Source organism: Oncorhynchus keta, unplaced genomic scaffold (assembly GCF_023373465.1).
Source record: "Oncorhynchus keta strain PuntledgeMale-10-30-2019 unplaced genomic scaffold, Oket_V2 Un_scaffold_20464_pilon_pilon, whole genome shotgun sequence".
Classification (NCBI taxonomy): Eukaryota; Metazoa; Chordata; class Actinopteri; order Salmoniformes; family Salmonidae; genus Oncorhynchus; species Oncorhynchus keta.
Window position 1 is genome coordinate 617,664 of NW_026290858.1, and position 18,597 is coordinate 636,260.

The following is an 18,597-nucleotide window of genomic DNA, read 5'->3' on the forward strand; positions in this document are numbered from 1 at the left end:
CTCTTGGACTTTACCAGAGCTTTTAAACTAAATACTAAACCATCTTTTGACGTGTGAATGTGTCTTCACTCAGGATGTGGCTGTGATGTCATGTCAATCAGGCCTTTTGATTTTAACTTATGTATTAGGTTTAGGTTTGTAGCCTAGGATACCATTTTAATTATTTAAATTAATGGATCATGTCTTAGCGGTCATTCTCAATAATCAGTGCTTTACTTTATTTTGTTGCTTTCCAGCAATTTCTGAATTTACAGTGAACCTGACTGACCATGTTTTTCTGTGCCTTTTGAGTTGAACATTTGAAAAGTTGTTGTGTGTGCAGTAGGCTATTTGATTTAATGTATTATATATGTTGTTGCTTTGGTCTCACTAATAAATATGTTGCAATGGAACCACGTGATCTGTTTTGTCTTCAGTCCCTTTTAAATAGGATAGATGGGCTATATGGCCTGCAGTTATGGTTGAATGTGATAGTCTGTCTATAACCAGGAGGTCTATAACCAGCCTGAGTGGGTCTATAACCAGCCTGAGGAGGTCTATAACCAGCCTGAGGAGGTCTATAACCAGCCTGAGGAGGTCTATAGCCAGCCTGAGGAGGTCTATAACCAGCCTGAGTGGGTCTATAACCAGCCTGAGGAGGTCTATAACCAGCCTGAGGAGGTCTATAACCAGCCTGAACTCTATTCCACAGTACTACATAGAGCCATGACTACATGGAACTCTATTCCACAGTACTACATAGAGCCATGACTACATGGAACTCTATTCCACAGTACTACATAGAGCCATGACTACATGGAACTCTATTACACAGTACTACATAGAGCCATGACGACATGGAACTCTATTCCACAGTAATACATAGAGCCATGACTACATAGAACTCTATTCCACAGTACTACATAGAGCCATGACTACATGGAACTCTATTCCACAGTACTACATAGAGCCATGACTACATGGAACTCTATTCCACAGTACTACATAGAGCCATGACTACATGGAACTCTATTCCACAGTACTACATAGAGCCATGACTACATGGAACTCTATTCCACAGTACTACATAGAGCCATGACTACATGGAACTCTATTCCACAGTACTACATAGAGCCATGACTACATGGAACTCTATTCCACAGTACTACATAGAGACATGACTACATGGAACTCTATTCCACAGTACTACATAGAGCCATGACTACATGGAACTCTATTCCACAGTACTACATAGAGCCATGACTACATGGAACTCTATTCCACAGTACTACATAGAGCCATGACTACATGGAACTCTATTCCACAGTACTACATAGAGCCATTTACATTTACATTTTACAGTTAAGTCATTTAGCAGACGCTCTTATCCAGAGCGACTTACAAATTGGTGCATTCACCTTATGACATCCAGTGGAACAGTCACTTTACAATAGTGCATCTAAATCTTAAAAGGGGGGGGGGTGAGAAGGATTACTTATCCTATCCTAGGTATTCCTTAAAGAGGTGGGGTTTCAGGTGTCTCCGGAATGTGGTGATTGACTCCGCTGTCCTGGCGTCGTGAGGGAGTTTGTTCCACCATTGGGGGGCCAGAGCAGCGAACAGTTTTGACTGGGCTGAGCGGGAACTGTACTTCCTCAGTGGTAGGGAGGCGAGCAGGCCAGAGGTGGATGAACGCAGTGCCCTTGTTTGGGTGTAGGGCCTGATCAGAGCCTGGAGGTACTGAGGTGCCGTTCCCCTCACAGCTCCGTAGGCAAGCACCATGGTCTTGTAGCGGATGCGAGCTTCAACTGGAAGCCAGTGGAGAGAGCGGAGGAGCGGGGTGACGTGGGAGAACTTGGGAAGGTTGAACACCAGACGGGCTGCGGCGTTCTGGATGAGTTGTAGGGGTTTAATGGCACAGGCAGGGAGCCCAGCCAACAGCGAGTTGCAGTAATCCAGACGGGAGATGACAAGTGCCTGGATTAGGACCTGCTCCGCTTCCTGTGTGAGGCAGGGTCGTACTCTGCGGATGTTGTAGAGCATGAACCTACAGGAACGGGCCACCGCCTTGATGTTAGTTGAGAACGACAGGGTGTTGTCCAGGATCACGCCAAGGTTCTTAGCGCTCTGGGAGGAGGACACAATGGAGTTGTCAACCGTGATGGCGAGATCATGGAATGGGCAGTCCTTCCCCGGGAGGAAGAGCAGCTCCGTCTTGCCGAGGTTCAGCTTGAGGTGGTGATCCGTCATCCACACTGATATGTCTGCCAGACATGCAGAGATGCGATTCGCCACCTGGTCATCAGAAGGGGAAAGGAGAAGATTAATTGTGTGTCGTCTGCATAGCAATGATAGGAGAGACCATGTGAGGTTATGACAGAGCCAAGTGACTTGGTGTATAGCTAGAATAGGAGAGGGCCCAGAACAGAGCCCTGGGGGACACCAGTGGTGAGAGCGCGTGGTGAGGAGACAGATTCTCGCCACGCCCCTGGTAGGAGCGACCTGTCAGGTAGGACGCAATCCAAGCGTGGGCCGCGCCGGAGATGCCCAACTCGGAGAGGGTGGAGAGGAGGATCTGATGGTACACAGTATCGAAGGCAGCCGATAGGTCTAGAAGGATGAGAGCAGAGGAGAGAGAGTTAGCTTTAGCGGTGCGGAGCGCCTCCGTGATACAGAGAAGAGCAGTCTCAGTTGAATGACTAGTCTTGAAACCTGACTGATTTGGATCAAGAAGGTCAATCTGAGAGAGATAGCGGGAGAGCTGGCCAAGGACGGCACGTTCAAGAGTTTTGGAGAGAAAAGAAAGAAGGGATACTGGTCTGTAGTTGTTGACATTGGAGGGATCGAGTGTAGGTTTTTTCAGAAGGGGTGCAACTCTCGCTCTCTTGAAGACGGAAGGGACGTAGCCAGCGGTCAGGGATGAGTTGATGAGCGAGGTGAGGTAAGGGAGAAGGTCTCCGGAAATGGTCTGGAGAAGAGAGGAGGGGATAGGGTCAAGCGGGCAGGTTGTTGGGCGGCCGGCTGTCACAAGACGCGAGATTTCATCTGGAGAGAGAGGGGAGAAAGAGGTCAGAGCACAGGGTAGGGCAGTGTGCGCAGAACCAGCGGTGTCGTTTGACTTAGCAAACGAGGATCGGATGTCGTCGACCTTCTTTTCAAAATGGTTGACGAAGTCATCTGCAGAGAGGGAGGAGGGGGGGGAGGGGGATTCAGGAGGGAGGAGAAGGTGGCAAAGAGCTTCCTAGGGTTAGAGGCAGAAGCTTGGAATTTAGAGTGGTAGAAAGTGGCTTTAGCAGCAGAGACAGAAGAGGAAAATGTAGAGAGGAGGGAGTGAAAGGATGCCAGGTCCGCAAGGAGGCGAGTTTTCCTCCATTTCCGCTCGGCTGCCCGGAGCCCTGTTCTGTGAGCTCGCAATGAGTCGTCGAGCCACGGAGCGAGAGGGGAGGACCGAGCCGGCCTGGAGGATAGGGGGCATAGAGAGTCAAAGGATGCAGAAAGTGAGGAGAGGAGGGTTGAGGAGGCAGAATCAGGAGATAGGTTGGAGAAGGTTTGAGCAGAGGGAAGAGATGATAGGATGGAAGAGGAGAGAGTAGCGGGAGAGAGAGAGCGAAGGTTGGGACGGCGCGATACCATCCGAGTAGGGGCAGTGTGGGAAGTGTTGGATGAGAGCGAGAGGGAAAAGGATACAAGGTAGTAGTCGGAGACTTGGAGGGGAGTTGCAATGAGGTTAGTGGAAGAACAGCATCTAGTAAAGATGAGGTCGAGCGTATTGCCTGCCTTGTGAGTAGGGGGGGAAGGTGAGAGGGTGAGGTCAAAAGAGGAGAGGAGTGGAAAGAAGGAGGCAGAGAGGAATGAGTCAAAGGTAGACGTGGGGAAGTTAAAGTCGCCCAGAACTGTGAGAGGTGAGCCGTCCTCAGGAAAGGAGCTTATCAAGGCATCAAGCTCATTGATGAACTCTCCGAGGGAACCTGGAGGGCGATAAATGATAAGGATGTTAAGCTTGAAAGGGCTGGTAACTGTGACAGCATGGAATTCAAAGGAGGCGATAGACAGATCGGTAAGGGGAGAAAGAGAGAATGACCACTTGGGAGAGATGAGGATCCCGGTGCCACCACCCCGCTGACCAGAAGCTCTCGGGGTGTGCGAGAACACGTGGGCGGACGAAGAGAGAGCAGTAGGAGTGGCAGTGTTATCTGTGGTGATCCATGTTTCCGTCAGTGCCAAGAAGTCGAGGGACTGGAGGGAGGCATAGGCTGAGATGAACTCTGCCTTGTTGGCCGCAGATCGGCAGTTCCAGAGGCTACCGGAGACCTGGAACTCCACGTGGGTCGTGCGCGCTGGGACCACCAGATTAGGGTGGCCGCGGCCACGCGGTGTGGAGCGTTTGTATGGTCTGTGCAGAGAGGAGAGAACAGGGATAGACAGACACATAGTTGACAGGCTACAGAAGAGGCTACGCTAATGCAAAGGAGATTGAATGACAAGTGGACTACACGTCTCGAATGTTCAGAAAGTTAAGCTTACGTAGCAAGAATCTTATTGACTAAAATGATTAAAATGATACAGTACTGCTGAAGTAGGCTAGCTGGCAGTGGCTGCGTTGTTGACTTTGTAGGCTAGCTGGCAGTGGCTGCGTTGTTGACACTACACTAATCAAGTCGTTCTGTTGAGTGTAATAGTTTCTACAGTGCTGCTATTCGGGGGGCTAGCTGGCTAGCTAGCAGTGTTGATTACGTTACGTTGCGTTAAAAGAACGACAATAGCTGGCTAGCTAACCTAGAAAATCGCTCTAGACTACACAATTATCTTTGATACAAAGACGGCTATGTAGCTAGCTACGATCAAACAAATCAAACCGTTGTACTGTAGTGAAATTAAATGAAAATGTGATACTACCTGTGGAGCGAAGCGGGTTGTTGAGTTCTATTCAGAAAACGTTGGCTAGCTGTTGGCTAGCTAGCAGTGTCACCTACGTTAAGGACGACAAATAGCTGGCTAGCTAACCTCGGTAAATTAAGATAATCACTCTAAGACTACACACTTATCTTGGATACGAAGACAGCAAAGACAGCTATGTAGCTAGCTAACACTACACTAATCAAGTCGTTCAGTTGAGTGTAATAGTTTCTACAGTGCTGCTAATCGGTGGACGTTTGCTAGCTGGCTAGCTGCTGGGCAGAGCAGTGAAGGCTACGTTAGGACGACGAAATACGATAATTACGCAATTATCTTAGATACAAAGACGGCTATGTAGCTAGCTAAGAAGAAATTGCTAAGATTAGACAAATCAAACCGTTGTACTATAATGAAATGTAATGAAAAAGTCATACTACCTGCGGAGCGAAATGCGGATGCGACCGCTCGCTCCAACCCGGAAGTACTCGAAGAGTACTACATGACTACATGGAACTCTATTCCACAGTACTACATAGAGCCATGACTACATAGAACTCTATTCCACAGTACTACATAGAGCCATGACTACATGGAACTCTATTCCACAGTACTACATAGAGCCATGACTACATGGAACTCTATTCCACAGTACTACATAGAGCCATGACGACATGGAACTCTATTCCACAGTACTACATAGAGCCATGACTACATGGAACTCTATTCCACAGTACTACATAGAGCCATGACGACATGGAACTCTATTCCACAGTACTACATAGAGCCATGACTACATGGAACTCTATTCCACAGTACTACATAGAGACATGACGACATGGAACTCTATTCCACAGTACTACATAGAGCCATGACTACGTGGAACTCTATTCCACAGTACTACATAGAGCCATGACTACGTGGAACTCTATTCCTCATCAGGTCACTGACTCAAACAGTGAAATTATAATTAAAAACAGACTAAAATACACCTAGACTGCTGTTGGAAAATGGAACAGTGGGGCCTGATGCAACACACACACACACACACACACACACACACACACACACACACACACACACACACACACACACACACACACACACACACACACACACACACACGCATGCACGCACACACACACACACACACACACACACACACGCATGTACGCACACACACGCACACACACACACACACGCATGCACGCACACACACACACGCACGCACGCACGCACACATACACACACACACACACTATACATACAGATGGATTTAGTACTGTAGATATGTGGTAGTAGTGGAGTAGGGGCCTGAGGGTACACAGTGTGTTGTGAAATCTGAGAAATCCAATCTATTTATCCATTTTACAATAAGGCTGTAATGTAACAAAATGTGGCCAAAAGGGAAGGGGTCTGAATACTTTCTGAATGCCCTCTATATAATGGACAGTTAAATCCATATCAACAGAGAATGAACGAAACTGTGTTGTTTCTCTCCTCAGGTAAGTACAGGGGCCAGAGGCTGATAGAGGTGGGTACAGGGCCAACCATCCACACGCTGATCAGTGCCTGTGAGTACTATGATGAGATCGTGGTATCGGACTACGTGGACAGCAACAGGAAGGAGATTGAGAAGTGGCTGAAAGCCGAGGAGGGATGTTTAGACTGGAACACTCACCTCCAGTATGTCTGTGATCTGGAGAGGAAAAGGTACAGTAATCCTGTTTTTTTTTTACAGTAACTTATTGGCATCTGGTTACCTGAAAGTTACAAAAAAAAAAAAAAAAAAAAGGTACAGTACGTTACCATTCATTCCAAAGAAACTTACTGTAAAATGTACTGTATTTTTACAGATACAGGTTAAAAGTTGTACGGTTTCAACTATGGTTAAAAAAAATGTTTTTTTTAAATGTAGGTATCCCTCTTTGCGCTTCATTTCTTTCTTGTAATCGTTGTATTCTATTTACTTATAAAAACCTAATTCGCCTTCTCTTGCTCTCACCAGAACCCCAGCGATCATCTCAGACACTCTCCGTCAGAGGGTTAAACAGGTTCTAAAGTGTGACATCTGCCTGGAGAACCCGTTCCACCCTGTCACGGTTCCTCCGGCGGACTGTGTCCTCTCCTCGCTGTGCCTGGAAGCGGCGTGTAAGGACCGCGAGTCCTACCGCCGCTCGCTGTCCTCCATGGTGGACCTACTGAGGTCTGGAGGGGTCCTGGTCCTGATCGGGGACCTGGATGAGACCTTCTACACGGTGGGAGAGCAGAGGTTCGACTGTGTCAACCTGAGCGAGGAGTTCATCACCGAGACGCTGTCGAAGCTGGGACTGTCTGTGGAGGAGTTCACTCTGCAGCAGGCTGAGGACCGGGACAGCAACCACAAGTGTGACTACGCCGCCTCCTTTCATCTCATCGCCATCAAACACTGATCACCTCTTGTACGTTTATGTAAGAAACTATGTAACACTCTTGTGGTTGTGTTATGGGTTATTATACACTATAAAAAGGAAGGGTTGGCGGGTGGTGGGACACAATGCAGATAGTCCAGGTAGCAATTTTGATGACCTGTTCAGGAGTCTTATGGCTTGGGGGTAATACAAGCAAGAGCAGTGTCTGGGTTTTCCTTCTTAAATGTTAATAAAAACGAACATATGGTGGATAAAATGTGTTTATGGATTTTTTTTAGTTTATACATTATGTTCTTGTTTTGTCTAGTGCTGATCTGGCAAACACACACACACACACACACACACACACACACACACACACACACACACACACACACACACACACACACACACACACACACACACACACACACGTGTGTGTTATTCCAGTTCAGCAGGTTTTCCATAAGGGTGTTGTCACAGGACTCTTCTTGGGAGATCGGGCACGCTCATCGGGTCCAGCTGTAAGTACTCAGTCACTCCATCTCTCATGCTGTCCTCCGACATGCCACAGTATTGAATATCCAGCTGTAAGTACTCAGTCACTCCGTATCTCACGCTGTCCTCCGACATGCCACGGTATTGAATATCCAGCTGTCAGTACTCAGTCACTCCGTCTCTCATGCTGTCCACCGACATGCCACAGTATTGAATATCCAGCTGTAAGTACTCAGTCACTCCGTATCTCACACTGTCCACCGACATGCCACAGTATTGAATATCCAGCTGTCAGTACTCAGTCTCTCTCTCTCTCTCTCTCTCTCTCTCTCTCTCTCTCTCTCTCTCTCTCTCTCTCTCTCTCTCTCTCTCTCTTAAATTCCCTGTTTTCATGAAGTTGCCCCCCATTGTGTTAGATCCCTGGTCTCATGGTTGATCTAGGATCAGCTTTACATTTTAGATCATAATGAATAGGATTTGACAGGCAGGGTGTGACCTGATCCTAGATCACCACTCCTACCCTGAGACAGAAGCCTTGTCCAAAAAAATGTCCTAAATAGCAGGAGGTTTGAGAATGCAAAAACTAGTATCCTTTAAATGCCAGGATGTTGTACTCATTTAAAATAGAGTATCCTTTAAATGCCAGGATGATGTATTCATTTTGTCTCTTCATCTAGTAGAATTAGATGCACACTTTCCCACAATGCATTGGAAGAGGTGGGCTGTGTAGTGATAGGCCCTAGTTCTGTTCAACTAGCCAAACAGCACAACTGGTCTATTAACTGGGAAGATGCTGAGTAATGAAACTCCTGCGGTTCAAATGTAGGCTAAGCAGTTTTTGTTCTCCTTTAAAATGATCATGAGAGAGGGGGGATTCCTGTTTCCTTGTTGAAAAGTGTTTATTATTCTCTTGGACTTTACCAGAGCTTTTAAACTAAATACTAAACCATCTTTTGACGTGTGAATGTGTCTTCACTCAGGATGTGGCTGTGATGTCATGTCAATCAGACCTTTTGATTTGAACTTATGTATTAGGTTTAGGTTTGTAGCCTAGGATACCATTTTAATTATTTAAATTAATGGATCATGTCTTAGCGGTCATTCTCAATAATCAGTGCTTTACTTTATTTTGTTGCTTTCCAGCAATTTCTGAATTTACAGTGAACCTGACTGTCCATGTTTTTCTGTGCCTTTTGAGTTGAACATTTGAAAAGTTGTTGTGTGTGCAGTAGGCTATTTGATTTAATGTATTATATATGTTGTTGCTTTGGTCTCACTAATAAATATGTTGCAATGGAACCACGTGATCTGTTTTGTCTTCAGTCCCTTTTAAATAGGATAGATGGGCTATATGGCCTGCAGTTATGGTTGAATGTGATAGTCTGTCTATAACCAGGAGGTCTATAACCAGCCTGAGTGGGTCTATAACCAGCCTGAGGAGGTCTATAGCCAGCCTGAGGAGGTCTATAACCAGCCTGAGTGGGTCTATAACCAGCCTGAGGAGGTCTATAACCAGCCTGAGTGGGTCTATAACCAGCCTGAGGAGGTCTATAACCAGCCTGAGGAGGTCTATAACCAGCCTGAACTCCATTCCACAGTACTACATAGAGCCATGACTACATGGAACTCTATTCCACAGTACTACATAGAGCCATGACTACATGGAACTCTATTCCACAGTACTACATAGAGCCATGACTACATGGAACTCTATTACACAGTACTACATAGAGCCATGACGACATGGAACTCTATTCCACAGTACTACATAGAGCCATGACTACATAGAACTCTATTCCACAGTACTACATAGAGCCATGACTACATGGAACTCTATTCCACAGTACTACATAGAGCCATGACTACATGGCACTCTATTCCACAGTACTACATAGAGCCATGACTACATGGAACTCTATTCCACAGTACTACATAGAGCCATGACTACATGGAACTCTATTCCACAGTACTACATAGAGCCATGACTACATGGAACTCTATTCCACAGTACTACATAGAGCCATGACTACATGGAACTCTATTCCACAGTACTACATAGAGACATGACTACATGGAACTCTATTCCACAGTACTACATAGAGCCATGACTACATGGAACTCTATTCCACAGTACTACATAGAGCCATGACTACATGGAACTATATTCCACAGTACTACATAGAGCCATGACTTCATGGAACTCTATTCCACAGTACTACATAGAGACATGACTACATGGAACTCTATTCCACAGGACTACATAGAGCCATGACTACATGGAACTCTATTCCACAGTACTACATAGAGCCATGACGACATGGAACTCTATTCCACAGTACTACATAGAGCCATGACGACATGGAACTCTATTCCACAGTACTACATAGAGCCATGACGACATGGAACTCTATTCCACAGTACTACATAGAGCCATGACTACATGGAACTCTATTCCACAGTACTACATAGAGCCATGACGACATGGAACTCTATTCCACAGTACTACATAGAGCCATGACTACATGTAACTCTATTCCACAGTACTACATAGAGCCATGACTACATGGAACTCTATTCCACAGTACTACATAGAACCATGACTACATGGAACTCTATTCCACAGTACTACATAGAGCCATGACGACATGGAACTCTATTCCACAGTACTACATAGAGCCATGACTACATGGAACTCTATTCCACAGTACTACATAGAGCCATGTCTACATGGAACTCTATTCCACAGTACTACATAGAGCCATGACTACATGGAACTCTATTCCACAGTACTACATAGAGCCATGACTACATGGAACTCTACTCCACAGTACTACATAGAGCCATGACTACATGGAACTCTATTCCACAGTACTACATAGAGCCATGACTACATGGAACTCTATTCCACAGTACTACATAGAGCCATGACTACATGGAACTCTATTCCACAGTACTACATAGAGCCATTTACATTTACATTTTACAGTTAAGTCATTTAGCAGACGCTCTTATCCAGAGCGACTTACAAATTGGTGCATTCACCTTATGACATCCAGTGGAACAGTCACTTTACAATAGTGCATCTAAATCTTAAAAGGGGGGGGGGTGAGAAGGATTACTTATCCTATCCTAGGTATTCCTTAAAGAGGTGGGGTTTCAGGTGTCTCCGGAATGTGGTGATTGACTCCGCTGTCCTGGCGTCGTGAGGGAGTTTGTTCCACCATTGGGGGGCCAGAGCAGCGAACAGTTTTGACTGGGCTGAGCGGGAACTGTACTTCCTCAGTGGTAGGGAGGCGAGCAGGCCAGAGGTGGATGAACGCAGTGCCCTTGTTTGGGTGTAGGGCCTGATCAGAGCCTGGAGGTACTGAGGTGCCGTTCCCCTCACAGCTCCGTAGGCAAGCACCATGGTCTTGTAGCAGATGCGAGCTTCAACTGGAAGCCAGTGGAGAGAGCGGAGGAGCGGGGTGACGTGGGAGAACTTGGGAAGGTTGAACACCAGACGGGCTGCGGCGTTCTGGATGAGTTGTAGGGGTTTAATGGCACAGGCAGGGAGCCCAGCCAACAGTGAGTTGCAGTAATCCAGACGGGAGATGACAAGTGCCTGGATTAGGACCTGCGCCGCTTCCTGTGTGAGGCAGGGTCGTACTCTGCGGATGTTGTAGAGCATGAACCTACAGGAACGGGCCACCGCCTTGATGTTAGTTGAGAACGACAGGGTGTTGTCCAGGATCACGCCAAGGTTCTTAGCGCTCTGGGAGGAGGACACAATGGAGTTGTCAACCGTGATGGCGAGATCATGGAATGGGCAGTCCTTCCCCAGGAGGAAGAGCAGCTCCGTCTTGCCGAGGTTCAGCTTGAGGTGGTGATCCGTCATCCAAACTGATATGTCTGCCAGACATGCAGAGATGCGATTCGCCACCTGGTCATCAGAAGGGGGAAAGGAGAAGATTAATTGTGTGTCGTCTGCATAGCAATGATAGGAGAGACCATGTGAGGTTATGACAGAGCCAAGTGACTTGGTGTATAGCTAGAATAGGAGAGGGCCCAGAACAGAGCCCTGGGGGACACCAGTGGTGAGAGCGCGTGGTGAGGAGACAGATTCTCGCCACGCCCCCTGGTAGGAGCGACCTGTCAGGTAGGACGCAATCCAAGCGTGGGCCGCGCCGGAGATGCCCAACTCGGAGAGGGTGGAGAGGAGGATCTGATGGTACACAGTATCGAAGGCAGCCGATAGGTCTAGAAGGATGAGAGCAGAGGAGAGAGAGTTAGCTTTAGCGGTGCGGAGCGCCTCCGTGATACAGAGAAGAGCAGTCTCAGTTGAATGACTAGTCTTGAAACCTGACTGATTTGGATCAAGAAGGTCATTCTGAGAGAGATAGCGGGAGAGCTGGCCAAGGACGGCACGTTCAAGAGTTTTGGAGAGAAAAGAAAGAAGGGATACTGGTCTGTAGTGGTTGACATTGGAGGGATCGAGTGTAGGTTTTTTCAGAAGGGGTGCAACTCTCGCTCTCTTGAAGACGGAAGGGACGTAGCCAGCGGTCAGGGATGAGTTGATGAGCGAGGTGAGGTAAGGGAGAAGGTCTCCGGAAATGGTCTGGAGAAGAGAGGAGGGGATAGGGTCAAGCGGGCAGGTTGTTGGGCGGCCGGCCGTCACAAGACGCGAGATTTCATCTGGAGAGAGAGGGGAGAAAGAGGTCAGAGCACAGGGTAGGGCAGTGTGCGCAGAACCAGCGGTGTCGTTTGACTTAGCAAACGAGGATCGGATGTCGTCGACCTTCTTTTCAAAATGGTTGACGAAGTCATCTGCAGAGAGGGAGGAGGGGGAGGGGAGGGGGATTCAGGAGGGAGGAGAAGGTGGCAAAGAGCTTCCTAGGGTTAGAGGCAGAAGCTTGGAATTTAGAGTGGTAGAAAGTGGCTTTAGCAGCAGAGACAGAAGAGGAAAATGTAGAGAGGAGGGAGTGAAAGGATGCCAGGTCCGCAAGGAGGCGAGTTTTCCTCCATTTCCGCTCGGCTGCCCGGAGCCCTGTTCTGTGAGCTCGCAATGAGTCGTCGAGCCACGGAGCGAGAGGGAGGACCGAGCCGGCCTGGAGGATAGGGGGCATAGAGAGTCAAAGGATGCAGAAAGTGAGGAGAGGAGGGTTGAGGAGGCAGAATCAGGAGATAGGTTGGAGAAGGTTTGAGCAGAGGGAAGAGATGATAGGATGGAAGAGGAGAGAGTAGCGGGAGAGAGAGAGCGAAGGTTGGGACGACGCGATACCATCCGAGTAGGGGCAGTGTGGGAAGTGTTGGATGAGAGCGAGAGGGAAAAGGATACAAGGTAGTAGTCGGAGACTTGGAGGGGAGTTGCAATGAGGTTAGTGGAAGAACAGCATCTAGTAAAGATGAGGTCGAGCGTATTGCCTGCCTTGTGAGTAGGGGGGGAAGGTGAGAGGGTGAGGTCAAAAGAGGAGAGGAGTGGAAAGAAGGAGGCAGAGAGGAATGAGTCAAAGGTAGACGTGGGGAAGTTAAAGTCGCCCAGAACTGTGAGAGGTGAGCCGTCCTCAGGAAAGGAGCTTATCAAGGCATCAAGCTCATTGATGAACTCTCCGAGGGAACCTGGAGGGCGATAAATGATAAGGATGTTAAGCTTGAAAGGGCTGGTAACTGTGACAGCATGGAATTCAAAGGAGGCGATAGACAGATCGGTAAGGGGAGAAAGAGAGAATGACCACTTGGGAGAGATGAGGATCCCGGTGCCACCACACCGCTGACCAGAAGCTCTCGGGGTGTGCGAGAACACGTGGGCGGACGAAGAGAGAGCAGTAGGAGTGGCAGTGTTATCTGTGGTGATCCATGTTTCCGTCAGTGCCAAGAAGTCGAGGGACTGGAGGGAGGCATAGGCTGAGATGAACTCTGCCTTGTTGGCCGCAGATCGGCAGTTCCAGAGGCTACCGGAGACCTGGAACTCCACGTGGGTCGTGCGCGCTGGGACCACCAGATTAGGGTGGCCGCGGCCACGCGGTGTGGAGCGTTTGTATGGTCTGTGCAGAGAGGAGAGAACAGGGATAGACAGACACATAGTTGACAGGCTACAGAAGAGGCTACGCTAATGCAAAGGAGATTGGAATGACAAGTGGACTACACGTCTCGAATGTTCAGAAAGTTAAGCTTACGTAGCAAGAATCTTATTGACTAAAATGATTAAAATGATACAGTACTGCTGAAGTAGGCTAGCTGGCAGTGGCTGCGTTGTTGACTTTGTAGGCTAGCTGGCAGTGGCTGCGTTGTTGACACTACACTAATCAAGTCGTTCTGTTGAGTGTAATAGTTTCTACAGTGCTGCTATTCGGGGGCTAGCTGGCTAGCTAGCAGTGTTGATTACGTTACGTTGCGTTAAAAGAACGACAATAGCTGGCTAGCTAACCTAGAAAATCGCTCTAGACTACACAATTATCTTTGATACAAAGACGGCTATGTAGCTAGCTACGATCAAACAAATCAAACCGTTGTACTGTAGTGAAATTAAATGAAAATGTGATACTACCTGTGGAGCGAAGCGGGTTGTTGAGTTCTATTCAGAAAACGTTGGCTAGCTGTTGGCTAGCTAGCAGTGTCACCTACGTTAAGGACGACAAATAGCTGGCTAGCTAACCTCGGTAAATTAAGATAATCACTCTAAGACTACACACTTATCTTGGATACGAAGACAGCAAAGACAGCTATGTAGCTAGCTAACACTACACTAATCAAGTCGTTCAGTTGAGTGTAATAGTTTCTACAGTGCTGCTAATCGGTGGACGTTTGCTAGCTGGCTAGCTGCTGGGCAGAGCAGTGAAGGCTACGTTAGGACGACGAAATACGATAATTACGCAATTATCTTAGATACAAAGACGGCTATGTAGCTAGCTAAGAAGAAATTGCTAAGATTAGACAAATCAAACCGTTGTACTATAATGAAATGTAATGAAAAAGTCATACTACCTGCGGAGCGAAATGCGGATGCGACCGCTCGCTCCAACCCGGAAGTACTCGAAGAGTACTACATGACTACATGGAACTCTATTCCACAGTACTACATAGAGCCATGACTACATAGAACTCTATTCCACAGTACTACATAGAGCCATGACTACATGGAACTCTATTCCACAGTACTACATAGAGCCATGACTACATGGAACTCTATTCCACAGTACTACATAGAGCCATGACGACATGGAACTCTATTCCACAGTACTACATAGAGCCATGACTACATGGAACTCTATTCCACAGTACTACATAGAGACATGACGACATGGAACTCTATTCCACAGTACTACATAGAGCCATGACTACGTGGAACTCTATTAGTCTTAGTATGTTGTGTTTTCTTTATTATTTTGGTCAGGCCAGGGTGTGACATGGGTTTATTATGTGGTGTGTTTAGTCTTGTTTGTTTTGTAGGTGTTGGGATTGTGGTATAGTGGGGTTTTCTAGAAAAGTCTATGGTTGCCTGAAGTGGTTCTCAATCAGAGGCAGGTGTTTATCGTTGTCTCTGATTGGGAACCATATTTAAGGCAGCCATATTCTTTGAGTCTTTCGTGGGTGATTGTTCCTGTTACTGTGTTAGTTTGCACCAGGCTGTTTCGGTTTTCGCGTTACGTTTTTGTATTGTTCGTGTTTATTCGTTATTATGTATGAAAATTACCACGCTGCATTTTGGTCCGCCTCTCTTTCACCCGAAGAAAACCGTAACAATGTTTTTCTGTACAATAGCCTATCGATTTGAAGACTTGAAAAGTTTTTGTGTACTAGGCTATTTGATCAAATGTATTATAAATGTCCCTTTTTCAGGCCTTTCAATGACAATTCGTAAAAATCCAAATAACTTCACAGATATTCATTGTAAAGGGTTTAAACACTGTTTTCCATGCTTGTTTAATGAACCATAAACAATTCATGAACATGCACCTGTGGAACGGTCGTTAAGACACTAACAGCTTACAGACGGTAGGCAATTAAAGGTCACAGTTATGACAACTTAGGACACTAAAGAGGCCTCTGTACTGACTCTGAAAAAACATCAAAAGAAAGATGCTCAGGGAACCTGCCCATCTGTGTGAACGTGCCTTAGGCATGCTGCAAGGAGGCATGAGGACTGCACATGTGGCCAGGGCAATAAATTGCAATGTCTGTGAGATGCCTAATACGAAATACTGTGAGATGCCTAATACAGCGCTACAGGGAGACAGTACGGCATCATCTGTGGATCTGTTGGGAATGCAAATTGGTGTGGGTCCATGGTCCCTGGGATGTGAGCCATAACCAGCCTTTCTAAACATTGCTTGGCTACAGATGTAGTGTGCTACAGGTGGTAGTCATGTAGACGGGTTATCCTGGCATGCTTTTGCACAGGGACTATGGTGGTCTGCTTGAAACATTTACAGTCGTGGCCAAAGGTTTTGAGAATTACACAAATATTAATTTTCACCAAGTCTGCTGCCTCAGTTTGTATGATGGCAATTTGCAAATACTCCAGAATGTTATGAAGAGTGATCAGATGAATTGCAAACTTCAGAAGGAAGTTGGTGCTTGGAATCATTGTTCTTCCTCCGTCAACCATGGTTACCTGCAAGGAAACACGTGCCGTCATCATTGCTTTGCACAAAAAGGGATTCACAGGCAAGGACATTGCTGCTAGTAAGATTGCTCCTAAATCAACTATTTATCGGATCATCAAGAACTTCAAGGAGAGCGGTTCAATTGTTGTGAAGAAGGCTTCAGGGCGCCCAAAAAAGTCCAGCAAGCGCCAGGACTATCTCCTAAAGTTGATTCAGCTGCGGGATCGGGGCACCACCAGTACAGGCCTTGCTCAGGAATGGCAGCAGGCAGGTGTCTACACATTCTAGTCATCAGTTTCACATGGAATTGTTGTGCAATTTTGATGTTTAAATATTAAACTATTTGTGAAAAGATTAAATGTAATTTTAGCTTCTAAGTGAGAATTGTTTTCATAAGTGAACTATGCTCACTCAGTGGCCCCGCCCAAGTGAACAGGCATTGGTTGTGAACTATGAAACATGCCCTTCTCTCCACCACAACAAAAGCCCATTGACAAAAGTCAACCTCTTGTGCTCCCCATGACGTGAGGACTGCTGTCCATACGTTTAGAAGGTCGAATTTCAACATGGAGGTGACGATCACCACGCTGGAAGGATGAATGTGACTATACCAGCCAGAATATACCATGAGCTTATAGTATGGTAACTTGGTATGAAGTTTGAACTCTTATTCACTAAAGAAGTGATACATCCTAGACGTCGAGTTAGCAGCAGCAGCTGTTCGAACGTTCGAACGTATCCGTTCTACCACAAGACATATTCTTTAAAGGACTAGGGAGATCTCTGCTAGGAAACCCAGCCTTCCATCATCGACCAATCTATCGAAGCACAGCTTATAGTAAATATTTCTTGCATTTTTTATTTTCCAAGTCGTCGGTTATTTAGAATGCATAAGATTCTGTATTTACAATATGAAGTTCATAAGGTCTGATAGAGACCCAATCTTTTTGTTCCTTAGTCTTCCGCTCTTTTATTCAAACCAAACCAAACCCGCTCTTTTTGTGTAAACAGCAGTCATATCGGTTCTGTCCACTAGGGACGTTTTCTTGTATGACAGTAATCAACGTATGATCCATCCGGTGTATATGTCATTCTGTGTGATTATTTAGGTATTTAGCAAAGAAATAATAAAACAACATTTTGTATTGCTGATTCAATTTGTTTGCCAGGGATCATGAAAATAACCAAGAATTTTACGACGTTCAGATGAGACTGAATAAGGTAACGATTGATAATTGACTGCTATTGATATAAAATATTACCAGGTCTTTAAGAGTTTATTCAGAAGATAACAGCTCTATAAACATTCTTCCGTGGTGCCCCAACATCCTAGTTAATTACATTTACATGATTAGTTTAATGAGGCAATATTAATTACAGAGAATTGATTTGATAAAAGAGAATGTCATATGTCACCTAATCCATAGCAAGACACGACAAGTGTCACAAGATTTCCAAAACTTAGCGACGTTTTGGGTAATCCTTGGTCAATAGAAACACCCAAGCAACCGTTGGGTGGTTTTCTCCCTGGCGAGGTGGCCGGGCCATGTGTCACCTAACATCTCTGTATGAACAGGGCACCATTAACAGTTCCCTCTACGTTTGTCCACCCAGTACAAGGGACCCCTCTCGATGACGTAATAAGGAGTGGTTAACTCACCTTCTGAGCTGATACTCCTCCCATCTATCCTCTTCGACCTTCGCCAGGATACGCAGAAGGTGAGGTCCCGGTGTTGGGCCGTTCCGAATTGGCCCATTAGTTTTTCCGACAGGTTGAAGTTGTGCTTGTTGGGACGAGGGAGGGGCGCTCCTGGTCAGGGTCGTATGACTCCGTGCCAAACCCCTCCAGGTGCTTTCTCTTGAGATGACTCCTGAAACACCTGAAACACCTGGCGTAACTGCTCCCTCTGGAGCTCTTCGACTTGACTCAGGACGGGGTTTGGTTAGATCCGGATCCTGCCAGGTTGCTCTCGAAACCCCTCCAGGTGTCCTCATCTGTGTTATCCTGGAACAAGTTCCTCAGTCAGTCATCAGGGGGAGTCTTCTTCTCCCCCCTGGTCTGACAAGGAATCCCAGTTGCCCTGCCATACCTCCTTAGCTTCATCCCATCCCTTCCCATGCGGTTTGCGCCTTCAAGTGTATCTCCGGGCTCTGAGTGCGGTCTCCGGGCTCTATTAGGGCCACTCCCTCGACCCACCTTCCTCCACAGAAGCTCAAACAGGGGAAAGTCCTTCCCCAGTAGCACCGATACCAAC

The 18,597-nt window shown here is 46.7% G+C and overlaps 2 protein-coding genes across 2 annotated transcripts; one reads left to right on the forward strand and one right to left on the reverse strand.

Moving 5' to 3' along the window:
• Positions 1-1,469: 1,469 nt before the first annotated feature.
• On the reverse strand, positions 1,470-11,783 carry LOC127928073 (uncharacterized). Its single transcript, XM_052515067.1, has 2 exons — positions 11,680-11,783; positions 1,470-2,274 (listed from the first exon to the last, which is right to left on the reverse strand). The coding sequence occupies exon 2, from the start codon at positions 2,227-2,229 to the stop codon at positions 1,480-1,482; it is 750 nt and encodes a 249-aa protein (XP_052371027.1). The 5' UTR covers positions 2,230-2,274; positions 11,680-11,783; the 3' UTR covers positions 1,470-1,479.
• On the forward strand, positions 6,332-7,533 carry LOC127928074 (nicotinamide N-methyltransferase-like). Its single transcript, XM_052515068.1, has 2 exons — positions 6,332-6,585; positions 6,881-7,533. The coding sequence occupies exons 1-2, from the start codon at positions 6,347-6,349 to the stop codon at positions 7,302-7,304; spliced, it is 663 nt and encodes a 220-aa protein (XP_052371028.1). The 5' UTR covers positions 6,332-6,346; the 3' UTR covers positions 7,305-7,533.
• Positions 11,784-18,597: the final 6,814 nt, after the last annotated feature.